The sequence below is a fragment of the Acanthopagrus latus genome, chromosome 12, assembly GCF_904848185.1.
Source record: "Acanthopagrus latus isolate v.2019 chromosome 12, fAcaLat1.1, whole genome shotgun sequence".
Lineage (NCBI taxonomy): Eukaryota > Metazoa > Chordata > Actinopteri > Spariformes > Sparidae > Acanthopagrus > Acanthopagrus latus.
Window position 1 is genome coordinate 21503376 of NC_051050.1, and position 21093 is coordinate 21524468.

Genomic DNA, 21093 nt, shown 5'->3' on the forward strand with positions numbered 1-21093 from the left:
TGTCTTCTGTTTATTAGGAACAGCGATCTCCAGGACACACACTCGGTACAAACACGACCGAAAAACGACAAAACAGCAACTGCAGCTCAACTCCTGCACGCAGAGTTTATCAGATATTACATCGAGAGGAGACGTGATTCAATTGGTTGGTTGTCGCTGAACTAACCCGAAAGCGTCTTCATCCGTCTGATGCCCAATATTTTCATGTTTTGACCGGTATCTGGACTAGTGTTGAGGCTATAAAAGGCTTTTTTTTTTTAAAAAAAAAAAACCCAAAACACTGGAAGAGCAGCAGACACAAACTAAATTTACGGTTAGTATCGTAGCCTTCGAGCGGAGCATTATCGAAGCTGCACCACATGAGAGGTGACCGCAGATATTTCGAAACGGCGACAGTCATTGTGAGAATGCTGTGAATGTGATAATATGTGAAGTGTGTCAGGAAATCCTAAATCTTTCTGTGTTTGTTGCAGCGCTCACACCCTTCTGTCTGCGATGCATCCAGCTGTCACATGTGTGCGTGTGTGTTCTCAAACCGTATTTCATTATTGGTGTCCAATTAGTGCAAGACAGTTTATTTTTAAATTGTCTTGTGCGATGGCTAATTTGGAAGGATATCACGCAAGAACTGAACATCACATGTATGTGATTTTTAATGTGATTATTGTGATTAGTGAGCTCGACCATTTAAACACTGTCAGACTCACGATGGAGAACTACAAATCTGCTGCAGCGAACACATCTTCTACTTTAATCTCCCACATTTGAAGGTGTCTTGGGAAACTCACAGCAGCAGTTTTGAGTCTTTCGGCAGGAAACGGTATCGTGTATTTTCTGCCACTAGGGGTCTCTTTATCAAAACAATAAAAGTAGTTTGATGATGTGGTGAAGAAGTGTGGGATCATGGGAGTTTGGTGGGAGAAGTAAGGTTCACAGACACGCGTCATGCTTTATGTAATGTTTAGTCACGTTTGCTGACTTCCTTCCTCGCCCTCTGATGAATCATCCGGCGGTCACCGCAGAAGTTACAGTGACCGGCGACCAAATGAAGCACACAGTACTACAAACAAAATAAAACACATTTCCCTGCATTTGAAGAATGATGACAATGTAAGTACACAACTCTATGTGCAAATGTTACGTAATGTATCTTTAGTTCAGCTATGCTTGCAGTAGCAAGCGCAGCCTTGAGATGTGAGCTGCAACCAGAGATATCTGACTTTGCAGAGCTCCTCCCAGACAAGAGCTGCAACAGGCTTTAACTTTCTCACATAGCATTTGCTGAGACCTGTAAACACACTTTGACGTCTAAAATCCCCAAACTTCCTCCTTAATCTGTAAAAACGTGGATTGATCAGGCTCAAATCGTCAACACACACGCTGAATAAGGAGGGTCAGAGAGCGTATGTGAAACACGATGAGATGAAGACATGTGAGGTGATGTTACCAGCTATCCAAACATTAAATCACCTGCGCTGTATATTACAGCTGATGTGGGGAGACGTCCATCCTGCTGAAAGTGCTGGACAGAGCGTGGGTGGTCGGTGTGAACGCCACACCTCAGTCAGATGCACGCCCTCCCCTCTGAGCATAGAGATGTGACAGAGCATGTTGCATGCATGCATGCATGCAGTCTCAAGCACATGCTGCAGATTACCCACAACACACTGCTCGTTTCTCATGTCATGAGTCTGCAAAATTCCTTCCTATGGACGTGGATCCGTCTCGAGGACATCGCCGAGCACGTTCTGCTCTTTGTCTAATCCTGCACGTACAACTTTAATGACCTCAGCTGTGAAAACAAAGCGTGTACGCATCTCCTCCTCCTCTTCCTCCTCCTCCTCCTCCTCCTCGCCCTGTCCTGCAGCAGGTCCCTGGAGGCCGGCGTTGGCGAGGCGGCGGGGGGGTTGCAGGAGTTGGGTTTTGGGGGTTGGGGGGGATCCAGATGCTTGGTTTTGAAGGAAGCTAAATAACTTCAAGGTTCACTTGGTTAAGCGCCGTAAGACATATTTCAACACTTCCTCCGCTCTCTCTCGCTCTCACTCTCGGTGGGTGCGCCTCCACTGTATGTTTGTCTAAGGCAGTGTGAGAGAGTGAAAGTTTGTGTTATTCTTCAGTGCATATCAATCCCTCTACTTTCACGCAGCCAAAGGAAAGGAAAGGAAAGAATATCTGGAATCAAGTGCATTGCGACGCCTTTTTTGGAGGCAAGGAGCAGAAAAACAAACAGAAGGGGTGAATAGAAATGTTATTGTGAGTAAGTGTGAGCTAAGTAGTTAAACGCTTCCATTGCTCTCTCGTTCTCGCTCCTCCTGCCCCTCAGGCTCCATAAAATGGCAGTGGATAGCAGCGGCGTCCCTGCGGAGCATCACTAGGATAAACACGCGCTCATGAATGGCCCGCATTGAGCCGGGGCTGGAAGGGGATGCAGGGGAATACAGGGGTCACCGGCGGACCCCTCCCACCGGGGGGGAGAGGTCACCACACTGACCGCCCTCGTGGCAGCCGAAGACAAGGAGGATAAATTCTTCGTTAAACCCCGTCTCCACTCCTCCACCGCCACCAGCCCCTTGTTCCCTTCATCCCTCCCTTCTTACACCCCTGAAGAGTGAATTGATAGCCCCCGTGAATCCCCCTGCTCCGCTACCGGAGAGACTGATTATTTGTTTCGACTGGGAAAGTCATTAAGTATTAACGAGAGAGCGTGAATCTGTCAGGCTGTTTAACTGTCAGCTCGAGCGACTCGGAGCCCGGAAATCAGGTGGCAACAGTGTAAAGTGCTTTTATCCTGAAGACAAACGCTCAGTAACAAACTAAATAACCCTCTAAATAACAAGAAATCTATGTGTTCTTGATCATCTTCATAAAAGTCAAAATGTAAAAGGACGCTTGATACGATGCTCATATGGAGAGTGTGATGCTCGTTCGCTTTCTTACCAAGAGTAAGATGAAAAGATGTACACCAAAAGACTGAAGGAGGGTTCACACGTGAGCTTTAGAGGTGTTGGTAGCAGCATTCAAGGAGTCAAGCTAGCTAGCCAGATTACAGCAACAGTGACTCATGTCTACGCAGCAGCCGTTAGCTCAGTCATATTTCTTATTTCTTTTTTTTTCCAGCTTTGTTGGTGAAACACGTTTTGCTTTATGGCAGAAATAAATTCATCAGCATCTCAGAGGAAAGCACACATTTTGGATTCTCTGCCCTCAGCATCTTTAAACCATCCAACGTGACGACCGCTTCAGGGAGGAGAGTCAGGATAAGAGTCATGCCATGTGGCTTCTACATACAGGCTCTGTTCCTCGCAGGGAAATGAAAAGACAAAATCAGACTCAAGCTGGCCAAAAAACAGAAAATCAGTGACTGCTGTGTGTACATCTTTACAGAGACATGTCTCCACCACAACATCCCAGGTCAAGCTGTTTCACTCGACCATGTTCCAGGCCGACGAGGCACAGTCCGCAGAGACGTTGTTGATGGACAGTGTCTCCTTTTTCATCTTGTCACTAACGTTAGTTATTTAAAGCTGCTACAAGGAGCTTTAAATTGTTGTTGATTCTGGCGGCCCCTGTGGACAAGAATGGTATGAGCACCGTCACCTCGAGCAGTAAAAGTCTTGATCTGGATTGCATCTGATCCAGAAGACACAGCACAGGAACTGTTTTACTTTTATACGCCCAGGTGAAATGTAAACCTTCAACAAATCGGTTGCTCTGTAAGTTAGAAACATTCCCCATGTTTTTGTCATATTTAGTAATTATACATGAACACGGAAAAGGAATTGATGAACGTGTTTTATTGTTAGTATGAAGAAAAAGAAACCTATTCAACTGTTGCGTATGCAGGAGGAGTGTTGGATAAATACGAGGCACATGTGGGAGGAAAAGTCCCTCAGCTAACAAACGACCAGATTTATGCGTTCGCTCTGTGACATCCCGGCACCATCCGACCAGCGCTGCAGCTCGCCACCTCTTCCCTCATCGGCACACGGTAACCCAATCCCCCTCCGGTGACGGGCAGACACATGGAAAACACACACTGATCTGTGCAGCACATGTGCCGAGGCCGGACCGAGACCCCGCGTCCTCCCCTGGACCCCCTGCCGCCTCATTCCACCTGAGTGCAGAGTGACGGGAGAGGATGGAGAGACCAAGACGAGGAGACCAGTGAATCAATTAAGCTACTGTAAAAACAAGGAGGCAGGCAGCAGGCGGGCAGAGGAGCTCCAGCTGTCAGAGCTGTTGCTACTGTCTGCATCCTGTCTGCACAGCGTTCAACTGGGATTGTGGGTTTGTTGTTTCTTTTGTGATTTAACGTACTTTTAAGTGTCTCATTCCCTTTTAACTCACAGCAGGGCAGCGTCTCTCATTAATGAACACATGGCGGCGGCGGGCTTCGCTTCTGGTGACTTTCAGGAAACAGACCAGGCTTGTTTTTTTTTTTTTTTAAAAGCCGCCTCTCTTATTATCAGATTTCTCAATATAAGTTTATCCGGCACCTAATATCTTTGCTTTAAAAACAAGAACCCGCTCTGTAATCCCGTTCTGTTGAAACTTTCCAAATGTATTATTCCACCGTGTTTGAGTTGGCGGCGACGTGGCAGCAGCGCCATACATGAGTCACTGCAGAACAAACAGCCACTGACGGACCGTCCAGGGCATCGTTTGAGAAACTTCCTCGGCTAAAGCAACAAATACAGACATTTAAAACAAATTTAGACGTTGTTATCTTAGGCTGCGAGGACAGCGGAGCACAATTAGCAAAGCACCGCGTAAGGTTCGGACTGAAAATATTGTTCAAGGAAGACGAGAGGGACGTCAAGATGTTTTAGATGCCATATATAGTTAGGGTTCGAAGTTCTTGTCATTCATTTGGCGTTTTCTTCGTGTTTGGTCTTTTAATTGAAAGGAAACAAGGAGAACACGGCAGAGAAACACCTGACCAAACACAGCACATGAAAGGAGAGCTGACCTGTTGACGTTTTATCTTCATGTTTCATTTCACTGCTGACTCTGATTAGAAGAAGATACCAGAGCGCACTACGAGATTTCACGTCGGCTGTTCCCACGTTGTTTTTAGTCACAAATCCACATTTCCCCCCCGGCGCCAAACCACCCACATCCACATCACGGCCACACTTTGTATTAGGTCACACATACTCACCATTAACTAGCAGCTTTGTATTCATATTAGTTGCATATTGGCTCTTTACGAGTCACTAATAGACGCCTCGTTCTGCATGACCGGATTCTCCAGCCGCAGGGACGTTAATGACGTGTTTCCCTTCAACAGCCTCCTCACTGCTCCGTATTGATAGTAAGCAAAGAAGTTGTTGTACATGAATCACCATGAGGTCCTGCTCATAACTAATTCACAAGCAGTTTGACATTTATTAACCCACACAGGTGCTGCTGGTGAATTAATAATGAGCAAGACCCCGACGAAGAACATATTCTGAGAGAGAGAAAGGCGTATTTTAGAGGGATTTTGGACAATATTATTACATGTAGTGATTAGTGATTTGTTAAGAAAATACTTCACATAGTGTTATTAAGGGAGAAATGGGAAATGTCCTTACACATTATCAATTAGGAGATTTTTGTGGGTAAACTCTTAGTTAAGATTTACATGCAGAATAAGGCATTGATAAGTGCTTTAAAATGACTTTAAAATGTGTCGATACGCTACTAATGCAAGCAACAAGTTGATGGTCAATATGTGCAGCTGAATATAAAGTATTATCGTTTCTAGCATTATAAGGTTGCCATTCAGAAGCAGATCTTAGATGTCTGAGTTACTTTGGAAAATAAAGTTTCTATTTCTGATATAAATCCATCTTGTTAGAAATTGGAATCAGTGGCTGCCTCTCTAGTTAGAAAATTAATTGTAGCATTTTTTTTGTGAAATATCTGACCGGCTATCAGAAGATATCCCGTGTTTTTCCTCTATGAGAGGAAAAACACGGGAAAGAAAAATTCAAACTTGAACATGAAGCCATGTGATTCTTGGATATTTCACAAATGTGTTAAATATCACAAAAAAACTTGACAAAGAACATTCCACATGTTAATACAAGATTCAGACATAAATAAATAACTAAAAACTTGTAATAAGATGTCATGTACAGTATAGATTACATACAAAACGATGAAATTAAAAGATATTTTATTTAAAAACAACTGAATCATCCTTCGAAACTCCTCCTCAGGTTGATTAAACTCATAAAACAGGATTGTAATCGTCCCAAATCCCAATTAGATTGATATAAAAGAACAATCATTTGTAAATTTAATCATAATGTACATAATTAATAGTCAAACCACTTCTACTATCATGTGCTGCCTCTACGATTCTGGGTGTGGTTTGTCCAAATGGTGCAGAACCCGTTGACTGCACAATCACCGTCAAACATCTCACTCTGTTTCATTTCTGTCAAACGTATAAAAAGGTAAAAAAAACAAAAAACAAAACAGGATGTCATGTTTGTGTCACATCGCTGTCAGTTGCCCCCCAGGCAGGTTTGGTCCCCCCTCTAACGTCGACTCCACGGCTCCACCCTTGTCCTTTATCGATCACTGAATTGATTATAACCCATTTAATGTCAACACCGTACACGTTAAAATGAAATAACACAGTTTGTGACAGTCAGCTGCCTCTTTAACGGGCGGCCACATCATCCTCATCATCAGTATCATCGAGTCAGAGTAGCAGCGCTGAAATCATGGATAAAACAGATATTTTGCTGTTTTGGAGAACTCCGCTTGCATAATGATCTCGCTGAATTACCACTATTGGATGGAGGTAATTAGTCTTTGCGTGTTCACATTTAAGAGTGTGTGTGCACCGAGGGTATGTGGGTGTGTAAAAGCCACTTTTCCAGCGTTGCCGTGTACGAGAGGGCAAAAATGGAAGCATAAGTGAGCCACTCTAAGCATCGGAGATAAAACATGTGAACCCCCCCCCCCCCTTCCTGTGACCAGAGTGATTGTTAGCTTCCAACGTGAAGCGAGATCGGATTATGGAACTTCAGTAAACACACAAGATGGACCTCTTTACCACTCTGTGAACTGCTGCAATCCGTGTGAGCGGAGCAGGAGTGCAGCTTTCTGGGTTCTTGATCGGGGGGGTGGGGTTATATTTAGCTTGTGTAAGAAGGCAGAACTGTGTTTAAAATTCAGCTGGTGGATGTAGCCCGTGCTAAACACTGGAGTTAGGCTACATTTCAGCACCCTGCTGTGCCCTGAATATGGATCCAGTTACCTGCCAGTGGAGCCACTTCACACGTCCAGCGGAGATCCGCTCAGAAATTGGCGGGCTTGACCACCCTGAAGCGCAGCAGGGGGGGTCCGGCTATACTTTGATAGAGGCCTCCCTGAAAATGTTGTGACGGGAGACAGGAAGTGCCTACTGCCCTGGGAGGAAGTATCAAATACAACGGCATCTCTTCTTCCACTTTTGGTGAGATCTGGCCAGTTAGATGTCTTTCTGTCAGACGAAAAAAAAAGGGGGCTTTCAGGGCGACCTCGTGATATGAAGTGTTTCTACGGTTTCTTTCCTCCCTTTGAGAGAGTCAACATTGTTGTTGCACACTAGGTGTATGTTTTCTTTGGTTATTTTGTCAAACCTGTGGGGGGGGAGAGAGAGGATGGAGAAGGGGTTTGGGAAAAAAAAAAAGAAAAAGAAAGAAACGTCCATCAATCTCCAGAAAAATTCCTCTGAAGTGAGATTGACTGCAGGCAGGGCCGGAATCAGGATGTTTGAAGGGCAGGGGCAAAAAAAAAAAAAGAAAGGGCACCACGTGTACTTTTGATCTAGAGAGGTCACTTCACTGTGTTGTATTCACTGGATGGGAACCTTAAAAAAGGAAACATTATCATGTTTTATCAACCATAATGGCATCCAAGATGGTCTTTTTCCAACACGGGGGCACCGGGTCGGGTGATCGCCCTTGTAAGCCGCAGTGAGCTACATGCACACACACAGTAGATGTGAGGAAATTGACACTCAGATACTCAATTTACTTCCCGTCACTCTCTTCTTCTGTTCTTCTTCCAGGCACAGTGACTCACAAGGGAAGACAATTTAAGAGCGTGTCCTTTCCGAGGGATTTTCCTCACCTCGACAATGTCATACATAGCCATGCAGCCGTGTGATCGTGGGGGAAATCAAAGCTCGGATCCTTAATGTGTTGCAGAGGGTCATGGTTTCTGTCTTTCATGTGGCTCACATTTTGGCAGCAATCTGAGAGTTGCATCCTAAAAAAAAAAAAAAAAAAAAAAAAATCTCTGGATCTAATTGTGGGTCGTTTTCTGTTGCTGCGTAATAAGAGGCACGTATGTCAAATATCGAGACGGAGTCGGGCGAACTTCCAAAACGCTCCGTGAAGACACAGAGACGCGAGGGGGAAGCAGGCGGGGCGGCTCGATCCGACCACTTAAATTGCTCAGCCGTCTCCTTTTCAGAGATCATCTGCCGTAGACACTTTGTGGTCGAGTCAATGAGGCGGAGAGCTGGAGAAAGAGGAGGATGGAGGGAAAGAAATATACAAACAGAAGGGAATGTTTCAGGAGGAGGAGGAGGAGAGGGGAAGGATATTTAGGGAAGGAAAAGTGAGGAGTGAATGGGCCTACATGGGTGGCTTCCACTGTTGACGTTCTCTACTTTTTTTTTCTCCCTGTGAGTGACAGCGCCGTCGTCACTGAGAAATCGATGACATAACGCAGAGGAGGCAGGCTGAAGTTTCAAACTCGGAGGCTCCCAGAGGAAGAGGGAGTTTGAACTTACCCTCCAGACATCTAGACACCAAATATTGTACTTTTAACTCCGCTGATAACTTTACTGACTAGTTACTGCATCAGAGCCAAAGTGCCACATGTATATACATGCATGATTTACTTCTACATGCACATTTATTACCAGTTATTAACTTTTGATACATTGAATATCTCATACTTGAAGATTTTTATGTTTAACTACTCGGGTAACATCCACACAGGCGTGTAAAAGTATATAGATTTTACTTTTAGTTGTACTTTTACTGCCACAAATGTACTTTTGATATTTAAGTACATTGATTATCAGACACTTCTACTCATCAACCATCTTGTGGGCGACTTTCATTTTTACCAAGGTGACATTTTAACACAGTAGCTTTACTTTTACTCAAATGAGACGTTTTCTTTTACTTTTGAGGTACATGTACTTTGATGCTACTTTCTATTTCTACACCTGTAGAATGTTTGAATTGCTATAATGCAGTTAAGGATTTTAATATATGTTGCTTTGGTGTGTGCGAAACAGCCTGCGTTGGTGTGGACGAGAATTTATTTTGAAACCAGAGATGGAAAAAAATGCATTTTTAAAAAAAAAAAAACTATCTTCATACGTGAGGACTAGGATTTGTTTTACTACGTAGCAAAAACTTGAAAGAAAAAATTCAGATTCAGTGGCATTATACACCCAGCCAAGTGAATACAGGTCTCTGGAGTTCTTGGGATCCCAAATTGATTTGAGAAGATGTTATTTACACCCTTTTTTTAAGGTGAAAACTTCACTTGAGCTGCGAAGCTAAAAACATTACATCCTGTCTAAAGCCGGTGCATGAGCTCGACCCTGAATCGAGGGTGTCTTTCTTCTGCAGGGTTGGATTCTGCCAGACAATCCTAATGGAGCCATTTGATTTTTAACAGTATGATCTACTTTTTAAAACAAGTCCCTGTCTCATTCTGTTGTTCATGAGACTGCTTTAACGCCGTGGACTACAAAACTTTACCCGACTTTTCATCAGCATGCGTAAGTAATGACTGGAATTTTCATTTTTGGGTGAACTTTTCCTTTAACATCCTTCTCTCCCACACACCCCACCCACGCAGAGAGCTTCCGCATCTCTGGTTTTCCCTGGTCTTGCCGTATAGGTGGCTGCCAGTCTGTGTTTAGAAGCCGGTCCCGCTCGGAGGAAATGTTTGGGCTCTGCCTTGTGTCAGCTGCAGCCGCTGGTGTGCATTACCTGCGGGTGCCACGATGATGAACGGGCTGCTGGGCCTCGATGAAGTGTTTATGACCGAGAGGCGTTGTTGCATGTAACTAATCAAGCCTGAAGCTGGTAGTCGTGAGCGGGGGGGGGGGGCTTCTTCCGAATGGTAACGCGATGATGCTTAATGATGCGGAGGATGCAAACGGTCAGCGGATGTTGCGGTGACATCACGCAGCTGCTGCCGGAGTCAGGAGCCTTTGGAGTCACCAGGATGTGGGACTATTTTTTTTGGTTCTATTTATTGTTGTAACCTAAGTAGGAGATGTCTAGGTAACCTCTGCACTTTGTTTCAAGTGGACAGAAAAATAAATCCTGCTGTAACAAATGGTTTGTTTCAGGCCGCCTGTTATTTTATCATCACATTCTGCACAAGCGTGATGGATAAGCCACGGGCCCCCAAGTTGTTTGCATGAGCGGATAGCATGCCAAAGCAAACACGCGCGGGGCTAAAAAAGTGAAAAACGCAGCAACATAACTCTGCGGCAGATCCCGGATCTGCGAGTTCACACTGAGGTGAGACAGGCAAAAGATGTAGAACAAATAAAAACACCCCCGAAAAGTCTTCGGCTAAATAAATTATGTGCAATGAGCTTGCACTTCACGGAGTGGTGAAAAGAGCTCGACGTCTCTCCCCCCGGCCTGCCTGACTCTGGTGGCCCCGAGCCAGAGGCTTTAATTCCACTGTCAAACGGCACATCTGTACAGCTGTTACTGTAAATGTGCGTGTGCTCATCACTGCTTTATCTGAAGGAACCATCAGTCTGTCTCTGAAGGCTGGATCAGAAAGGGCTGAGGAGAGAAAGACAGAAGAGAGAGGAAGGATGGAAGGAAGGAAGGAAGGAAGGAAGGAAGGATGGTCACCTAAGGGACACTTTTACTTAAGTGCTATTGGTGTAGGTGACTTTCACCTCTCAGATATTCTAACACAGTATCTTTACTTTTAGTGACGTTTCTAAACACTGGATTTATTCAAGTGTTTAGAGTTTTGAGGTGATCACTTTTATACTTTCTACTTCTACGTCTCCCTATAACGTTTCACAAGAAGTTAAACCACCTAACAGTATAAAAATGACAACATTTCACTTTATTACAGCCAAGTTTAGCATTTAAACTCATCGTATGTTTCGTTGCATCAGTAGATTTGCTCTAAAAATATAATATCTACTCGTGAAAACTAAAGAGCCCATCCAGCAGCAGAGTAAGTACTTTTTTTTTTTATCTAACTACATGCTCTCGATTAGACTTACCTACATACTTTTACTTAAGTAAGATTTTGAAAACAGATTCACAATTTCCCTTAAGGAAAAGATCTCAAAGAATAAGGTCACCCAAGAATGAAAATTCAGCCAATGTCCACTCGGGTCGGATGAAGTTTTGTAGGTCACAAAACATTTCTGGAGCTTCGCAAAGAAACGCCGCTGCAGCATTGTCCTAGATGGAGACTAAAACTTAAAATGGCTTCACACAGCTCGTTTTGTGAAATCAAGTTTCTGGAAGCCTCGAGATCCCAAATCGATCTGAGAAGACGTTAATTACCCCCTAAACTTCTCTGGAGCTGCTAAGCTAAAAACATTAGCGTGTATTTAATGTCTAAGGACGGTGCATGTGCTCAACCACGAATAGGAAAGAAAGAAAGAAAGAAAGAAAGAAGTAATGGGTCAGAACAAAACAGAAAAAAGAGAGAGCAGAAACGATGGCGTTACAAAAGGGGAAAAGCAGAATCCATCCCAAAGCCACTCTTGTGTAGCAGGTCCTTGCAGTTGTGAGCAGCCTCTAATTAGGCCAGTATTCAGGGGTGGCATTAGTTCCCAAACTTTTTAATGGGGTGGAAAGCGGAGCTCCTTTTAGAGAGAGGGGATAAGTGTAGCGCTCGTTCCATACGCTGAATAGCAGATGGAGAGATTCTGCACCTCCCTGGGAGGTATTCACTCTTTTTACTCCTTTTTTTTTGTATTCCATTCCTTCTACTCACCCTCTTTCTTTCTTTCTTTCTTTCTTTTTTTTTTCTCAATTGCTCTCTTTTTTCTTATGTGTTCTCTTTTTTTTCTGCACACTTCACATCAACACATGTTGGAAGGTTTTAGACACATTATTGTCTGTTATAAGCTGAACTGAGGGCAGTAATTCAGTCTGAAGGCCGACACAGGCATGTTTATATTGTTTCTGTAAATCAGTTATTAACAAAGCACAAGACTGACTTAAAGTTGGAATGTGATTTTATTATTTTATTCTTTTTTTCTGGTCTTTAACTGGGATCAAATATAAAGAAAAGGGAATAAAAAGACATTCCTGATAGTACAGGCTCATTATAATGAATGGGTAGCATAAAATACTAATTATGGGCATATTGAAAACTTAATGTGCTTATATTTATAACTTTTTTATGTAACATTCTTATAAGTTAGTGTTCCTTAATTTTGTCCCTTTGTGTTGTTTTTGGTGCAGTTTTAAAAGTTTCAAGCTCTTTTAAAAAGTGTAAATATTCACTTTTTTTATTGTAAATAAGGTAAAAACACGCTGAATTAGATCGTATTTGTGCTGTAAATAAAGATTATTGTGACGGTAATGTTGAGTTTTATTATTAGAGAGAGAGCAACAGTAATTATAAACAGCTTGTTTCACCTCGCTGACGACTTCCAGCTACATTTCATGCACCTGCGTAAGGTTATGAATAAGTGAAAGGTTTTGTGGAGGCTTTATGAGGCCAGAAAATAACATTTTTATTGCTGTCACACTGCTCGGTAAACGGTCTCAGCTTCAGTGATCGTTCGGGTCAACTTGCATTTATTATTAACAAGTGAAGGGTTAAAAAAGAAAAGTGTTGCTGTCGACGTTTTTAGCAGTTTTATGAATCTTGAAATATTTTCTCGACGCAGGAAAAACATTTTTTTTTTTTCAAACAAGATATTAAACTTTGCCGCATGAGGTCACAAATAAGTTGAAGCACTGTAGAGTTGATGCTATTTATTCAAGAATAAAAAAGCTCATCAAAGAAACAGATGGACGTTAATATAACTTGTATAATACAGCCACAAATATATACAGCCTTTTTATTTTATTCTACAACAATTGTGCATTTTTTTTTTTTCTTCATCGGTTTGATTTTGAGCCTGGAAACTTCGTTGTCCCCATTTATCCAAATCCAGCTGGTATAACTATCAGATGTATTCCCAGTAGCTGTTGCCAGTTTTTGTTTCGTCCTCACAGAAACACTTCTGCTGCTTCGTCAAGTGAAGCCGAAGAAGTCAGTGTGAGACATATTCAGGTGTCCGAACGTGGCCCGACTGAACCGTTTACCGGCCCTGTGTTTAAAAAACTAAAGTAGCCACAAGTCTTTTTACGACTTCCTTTGAAATATAGATTATTCTCACAGCCCTGAACGCCCCGACACATTTACCCAAAGCCCGGTGTCTTTTATGGGCTGAGTGTTGTGCTTTATCCCCTCTCCTCATGACCTGTGACCCAGCAGGATAAACTGCTAACTGAGCTTCAGTCATGCTCAAGAAGGCTGATGTCCACATGATCCGTGACATTTCCATGAAAAGAACCCTTTTCTTTTCCAAAACTGCAGGACTGCCTGATATACTGCAGCCCGCGACAAAACAGCTAATGAAGCGAGTTATGAGTTAGTTGATCAGGACAGACGTGTCAGTTTGAGGTTCAGAGAGTCGTCTGGTTTCTTCTGGCTGAATTCAACGATCTCGACATCTTTAAACGCTCCTGATTACTTCGTCAACTCTTTATTTTAAATATGAGGCACCACATTGTCAGATCAGTCTATTTAATCATCTATTAATTCTATTTCAAGGCACTTTGCAGAATTATATGATGCTCAATATTACTACTGGGTGGTTATAGTAATAATTATGAAATAAATAATGTCATTTAACTGATAAATAATTGAGTATCGGGTGACTATTTCTCTGAATGAAAATCCGAAAAATATGCTGTTAAAGGTGCAGTATGTAGTTTTAGAAAACAAACTGAAACTCTGGAAATATTTATTTGATAGATTAGTTAGATAGTATTTCCATAAATGAAAAAGGAGGAGGGTGACGTCCCCAGAGATGTGTCCTGCAAATAAAAACAGTCACAATGCTAATTTCTGTTTCTCCAGATTAAACTGTGTCTCTCCCAAAACTGCATACTGCACCTTTAAGTTCAAAGATTTATAGGTTTGTTATTGAGGTTATGAGACGGGTCAGCACCCTGGAAATGTGTTTTTACTCCTTTAAATGTGTAGATTTGTCACTACATAATTGATAATCAACTTAACTAGCGCACCAAACATTTCAGCAGATAGATAGATAGATAGATAGATAGATAGATAGATAGATAGATAGATAGATTCGCACCGATCGCCAATTTCGCATGCGTTTATTTTATTTTTCTATATTTCTGTATTGCGTCTTTTTTTTTAACCTGAATTCAACCAGTAAGTCTCTTGAGCTTTTTTTTTAAGGAGCGCTTGGTCAAAATGGCAGATCACCACGTCCACATAATAAAACACAGTATCACCCGGACCGGGGAGGCCTGAGAGCCACCAAGAGGCGAGTTTGACTATTTCAAACCATCGTGGTGTTTTCTTGGTATGAATGAAAAACGTCGTCTCGGGCAAATGAGGGTCTGTGAATTATTCAGATCCCGGGACAGATCCTCGTCTGGCCTACACGTTTTGGACGCGTACGTACAGTAGCCGGCATGTCACGTCATCATCGACCCCCAACGAATATTTGACCAAATCAGCAGTCACGCACGGATGATATAGGTTACAGAGACGGCTGAGTTTTCTCTGGGTTGAGTTTTTTTTTCCCCCTCCACAGAGCATCACAGGGCCGTAAACGCACCAGATGGACAGACATTGAAGAGAAAAACAAGAACGTTCTCAAAAAAAAAAAAAACACTAATGCGAGTGAGAAAGTCTTCAATATTAATTAGCATGAGAAGCGTAATAACCAATATTTACAGTGTTTAGCCAGACTGGTGCCATAAAAATATAATACATTACGCACAATATAAAAAAAAAAAACCTTGCAGGACTCTTATTTTGACAGTCCAGCTTTTATTATAACGCGTCTCATTGGATGAATTCTTCTCGCCTTTCCCCTGTTTAACCTTCTCTATTTGTAAACAAGCCCATACAGTACAACTGACCTCCTTCCCTCCTGCTACTCTCTCTCCCTCTCCTCAGTGTGTGTCTGTGTGCGTGCGTGCGCCTGTCTGTCTCTCATTGCGTGTTACATCATCACGCAATAGCTGTCCTCCCGTGGCCTAGTGAACTGGCTCTAAGCGCTGCACCAATTTAGCCATCTACTACACACACACACACACACACACGCGTTGCATTGAATCATGGGAGGCAGACACACACATCCAGTCACGGAAGCAGCGCGGCTGTACAGTACGAGGGGGCTCGCCTGCGTTATATACATGCATGCAGAGCTCATGAAGAATTAAAGGGGGGAGACATGGAGGTGGGGGGGGGGAAGGTCTGGCACACGCACACACAGGTGCTGAGAGGAAGAAGTTTGACAAACACCAAGCAGAGGTCTTACTTTAGCTCCTCGCAGGGTCTAATTATCTGCTAATTTATCTGCATTTGTGCGTAAAAAGCTGAACTCCACTCGCCTCCTTCTGTGCCACCGGCTGCACGCACATCACAAATGTCACGCTGCATCCGATGTGGGGCAACAAAAGGCCAGAATTAAAGGTGAGTAAACACGAGGGGGAGAAAAAAAAAAAAACAACAACAACAAAAAAAAAACCGCTGAGTGGATGAAGGTGATTTTAACCTCCTCTACATCTCTGTCACACACTGCAGGGCCACGCACCATAACATCTCATTTTCCGTGCGTAATAATAATAATAATAATAATACACACACACACACACACACACACACACACACACACACACACACACACACACACAAACCCTGTCACATAAGAGCACATAATGAAATATCAGACGAGGAGTGTTCGGGTCGGCAGCATCGGTGTAATCAGAGACCTGAAGCAGTGCAGGATATACCCCCGGTGTCACCCCGGCCGACACCCTCCTGCCCGCTCACCGTAATTACGAGGATGAGTGTGAGAGAGGTCAGGTGGACACGCAGGACGCATGTGCGCATGTTCCAACACTGACGACGAGAGAGTGGGCAGCATCTCAACGCTGTCTGATCACAAGATGCGTAAAGTTGCTCCCTTTTTTGGTAACTTTTCACCTCTAATCCAAAACCACACACCCTCCAACCTGCAGCCTGTCTGGGTGGATGTTTGCTGAAAGTTCAACACACTTTGAACTTTGAAGTGTTTGGTGATATTTTTCAGCATGCTCACATCTCCACAGCGTGAACCCTGAGGTGGCAGTAAAGGCCCAGGAGGCTCCTGTGATTTATTTAATAAATTTATTTCCAAACATTTCCTTTTTTTTTCTTCTTTTTTTTCTGAAAAACGAAATTTATTCTGGTTGAAAAAAAAACAGAACCGTGTAAAAATATCACACTTCAATTACACAAAAAAGAAAAAAATGTACAATGTATTTTTTTGTTATCATTCTTGAAATAAACACACACTGCATATTATTATAAATGTATGACTTCGCTCTCTGTGTTCTTTTAATACAAAAGTTCAAATCAAAACTGTTTTAAGAAAAAGTTTTGATTTGCCAAACTAATAAAAAAACATGGATGTGTTTGACACAAATACATTATTAGCCTATTTTTTTCTCATTATTATTATTATAATTATTATTATTAAACATGTGATCATTTATAACCTGTCCATTAAGTCGTTATATCCTGAGACGCCCTAAACAGTGACTGGGAACGAATTATGGGAAAATACAAGGGAAAAAGTTTGTGGTCCAATAAGAAAAAAAAAAAAGTTTGATTCACACCGAAAGAAATGAACATAAATATATATTTTGCTTTTAAAAAGAAGAAAAAACCAGCATGAATATAGGCACAGATAGTGTTGGTCATGTCCGTCATTCAGCTGCGTGCTATCAAACAAACATACAAAAATAATCCTACCTTCGAAGAGGGGCGTTTTTTGTCTCTTTTTTGTTTTGTTTTGTTTTTTTAAAAAAAAGTTTCTTGAGAAAAAAAAAAAAAAAAGAAGAAGAAGAAGTTCTGAGTCATTTAACAGCCGCTGGAGCCGGACACCGCTCTGTTGGGAAAGTTTTCGACCGGGTGTAAAGCAGCTCCGGGGTGGACGCTCTGCGGCTGGCCGGCCGCTGCGGGCCCCAGAGGGGACGGTAGGACCGGGACAACGACCGGAGAAGTCCTGGAGGGGCTCAGAGACCCTCCGATGATACTCTCTATGGAGAAGGGGGACCGCTGCACCGGGGAGCTGGACTTCTGCGCCGGGGCTGCAGCCTGCACGCTGGCTGAGCCCAGACTGGAGCTGAGCTGCGGGTAAAACCTACTCCGGGCTAAGTCCGTGGTGGTGGGCATCAAAGACGGCGCGGGGATAATGGTTCCCGTGTGCGAGTGTGAATGCCTGGAGTGCTGCTGTTGTTGCTGCTGCTGCTGCTGCTGGAAAGCAAAAAGTGCAGAGTGTGTGTGGTAGGACTGGAGCTGGATGCCGTATCCTCCGCAGCCGTACGGTCCGTAGCCGTACGCGGCGGCGGCTGCGGGGATAAAGCTGTTGTGTTCCCGCAGCAGGTCCTGCGCCTGCTGCCGCTTGAAGCGTTTCCTCCGCCTCAGAAAGCTCCCGTTGTCAAACATATCAGCGGACTCCGGGTCCAGGGTCCAGTAGTTGCCCTTCCCAGGGTTCCCGGGCTCCCTCGGTATCTTCACGAAGCAGTCGTTGAGGGATAAGTTGTGCCGGATGGAGTTCTGCCAGGCCGGGAACTTCTCCCTGTAGTACGGGAAGCGGTTGCTGATGAAGTCGCAGATCTCGCTGAGGGTCAGCCTCTTCTTGGGACTCTGCAGGATGGCCATGGTGATTAAGGCGATGTAGGAGTAAGGGGGCTTCACCAGGGTGTTCTTGCCCGCCGGCTTGTAGGCATCCCTGGAGGAGGTGGAGCTGTCCAGGCACGGAGGAGGAGAGCCGTCCAGCAGGATGCCGTCGTGCATCTGCGCCACCTCGTCCACGTAGGAGCGCGTCTGGTTGTCCCCATCCTCCCCTTCTCCGACCACGTCTATGTCGGTCTCTTCCGAAAGGATGGAGGCATCCGACATCTCTGAGCTCAGAGTCATGGCTCACACACACGGCTGTGCCCTCCCGACGCCAGATGAGGAAGACGCTGAGGCTGCCCTGCCCTCCCTCTTCAACAACTCCTACGAGGAGGGGGAGAGAGGAGAGGAGCACGTGTCGCCGACAGAGAGATGTCCCCCTGTTTTCTCGCTATTTCCATATGTTTGCAGGGGTGATCGCTTTTAAATCGCCCCGCTGACGAGCGGCCCCCGTCGCGATGCCCAGGCTGAGAAAATGTGCCGGGAAAACCTGCAAAAGGGTCCAAACCTTGACTCGCGGAGGGGGCGGACCTTGCCTCGGTGTTTATACCGCCGCCCTGGTCACATGGGGGGGAGAGAGAGAGACGTCACCGAGGCGAATGAGAGGAGAGAGAAAAAATTAAATAACAACAACACACGCGCGCGCGCACACACACACACGAAAATGAGTCTTTGAAAATTAACTGTGAGTGGTTTAAAGAAAAAAAAAAAAGTTTGGTGTGGCCTGCATCCTTTTTAGTGGTCACTCACGGTGGCCTGCAGTCCGCACTGATCTCTTTTTTTATTTTTTTTTATTCCAGCCCGGTGCTTATGCGCAAAAAATAGAAGTTGGAAGCAAAAAGAAAAAAGAAAAAAGAAAAAAAAAAACATCTTTAGGGAAAGTCTAATTGCTGGTGTGGGATCGAAGCGGATATTTTGACGACCGTTGTATTTATTTAAGCTTAGTTACGAGTGTGAGGAGAGCGCATGTGCGTTTTTAATTTTTAATATCTTTAAAGACGCAGAGGAGGAAAAACACTAGAATTTGGTTTTGGTTTTTGCGCGTAAAATTCTAAAATAAAGCAAATAGAAAAACATATATATATATATATATATTGAATACCACGAGGGGGGGGCTTCTGCAAGTAGTGCCCGAGACCAGTGCACCACATCCAGGCAGCTCATGTTTGCGTGATCCGGTAGTTATCTAGATTATCCGCGAGCCATTTGTAATGGAAAAGAGTCAGCTGTTAACTCGAATCAGTCACGGGTCACGCAGAGCATGCAAGCCCCACATATAAGGCCTCTGACTGCCGTGCGTCTGGAGCACGGTGCCGTGTGTGTGTGTGTGTGTGTGGTGGAGGTGGAGGAGGTGTGTGTGTGTGTGGTGGGATATCTCTATTAATTCTATTGTATTTTTTTTTATTTCATTGCATTTATATTTATTTTTTGGGAGCGAGGAATAAGGAGGGAATATTATGAATTGTTTTTTTTAACTCTCAAAAGATTTTCAGAATAAAAGAGAAGTGAAGGTGTGTGTAGGCCTCTCAGAAACTATGATAATATATTATATTTTAATTAAAAGTAAAACACGTGTTGAATCATTCATTTTACTATTTTATGACTATTTGTATTATTATCATTATTATTATTATCGTCATTATTTTTGACGCCTCAGGCCGTTTCGCCATTAGCCTGTTAGACTAATCAGTCAACATGAGTGACAGTCAGGTAATAAATTATGAATATTGTGTTTTATTGTGATTTTTATTCTCTCTGCCGTTCAGCTTGGCCTCCACATGTGACCGTCACTGATGTGTTTGGTTAGTTGTGATTTCGTTCCTGGTTATATTCAGTCAGAGACTAAAGCGGAAAAGCTCGTAAATGTTCTGGAACAAACAAAACAAGAAAATTCATCACCGAAAAAAAAAAAAAATCACTCTGTGTTCATGTTAGTAAAATCATTTAAAGTGAAAAAAAAAAACAACTTTCCAGAAACTTTCATGCACTTTACTGCTCGTTTATTTATTTATTTATTTGTTTTATTGCTCTATAAATAAAATCAACCAACCTTCATGAACGCACTTGTCCTCAAACACCTTTTAAGCTTCTAATAGGAAACTTTTATCTGGTTTATCATGATTTTAATGTCAGTCCTCCAGATGTACTCTGTGTGGCCCCTCTCTAACTTTTCTCAAAGGTTTCTATTTGACCAGCGCCATCTAGCGGTGAACTTGTCCCCCACATTTGAAACACTAATACATGCTGGATGTGTCACAACCAGAACTGCAGCACTAACTTTCCCTTAAATTACCCATTTTTACAACAGAGTTTGGTGTAGAGCGTCCTTCCAGCATGAAGCTCTGACCTGCACATGGCTTTTAGAAATAATGATATTTTTTTAATACACAGGTTAATAAACATCACTGAGCTGTTGTAAACTTATTGAGAAAGTTCTGATGGAAAAAAAAGAGCTTTTTTCTTATGTATTATAGATAATTTCTGCCACTTTGAATGTTTAAAATGAGAGAGTAGTTTTCAACCACCATATGAGAAATTAAAAAAAAATACAATAAAATGTAAAAACTTCACTTTCATAATTCATTTTTTAATTTATGGACAAAACACAATCTTATAAAATGAAATAAAAAGTTGAAAAAGAAAGTTATTCAGACTTTTATTTATTTATTTATTTTTATTTTTTATTGATTAGCTTTTCAAAATAAAATGCTGTTACGCTGGGGGGGAGGGGGGAGCTCACGCACAGACTGATGCTATTTTAATCGATTTGGCCAATGACCTGACTGATAGGCTATTACCTCAGTAATCAATAACGAGCCTGTATCGGCTGTGTGATGATCTAACAGCGTGTTGTGGGGCCTGTTGTTTTCCTGCAGGAGGGACGGCAGACTGATCGATCCTGGATTCATCAAATAAGAATTTGACATTTAAAGAAGCTGAGGTGCTTCATTAGGTTATTCCCACTTTTTGTTTAGTGAGTTTACTTTTATGCTGTTATCTGTCATTTTATTTATATTTGCATTTAAGCTGAATAATGTGGAGCCAGATCCAGATTTAATAAACTATCATTAAACAAAATAAAAGCATTAAATGAATGAACAC

At 43.0% G+C, this 21093-nt stretch overlaps 1 protein-coding gene across 1 annotated transcript; it reads right to left on the bottom strand.

Moving 5' to 3' along the window:
* Window positions 1-16024: 16024 nt before the first annotated feature.
* Window positions 16025-18499, bottom strand: foxd1 (forkhead box D1). The gene has a single exon (XM_037117456.1). The coding sequence runs from the start codon at window positions 18232-18234 to the stop codon at window positions 17173-17175; it is 1062 nt and encodes a 353-aa protein (XP_036973351.1). The 5' UTR covers window positions 18235-18499; the 3' UTR covers window positions 16025-17172.
* Window positions 18500-21093: the final 2594 nt, after the last annotated feature.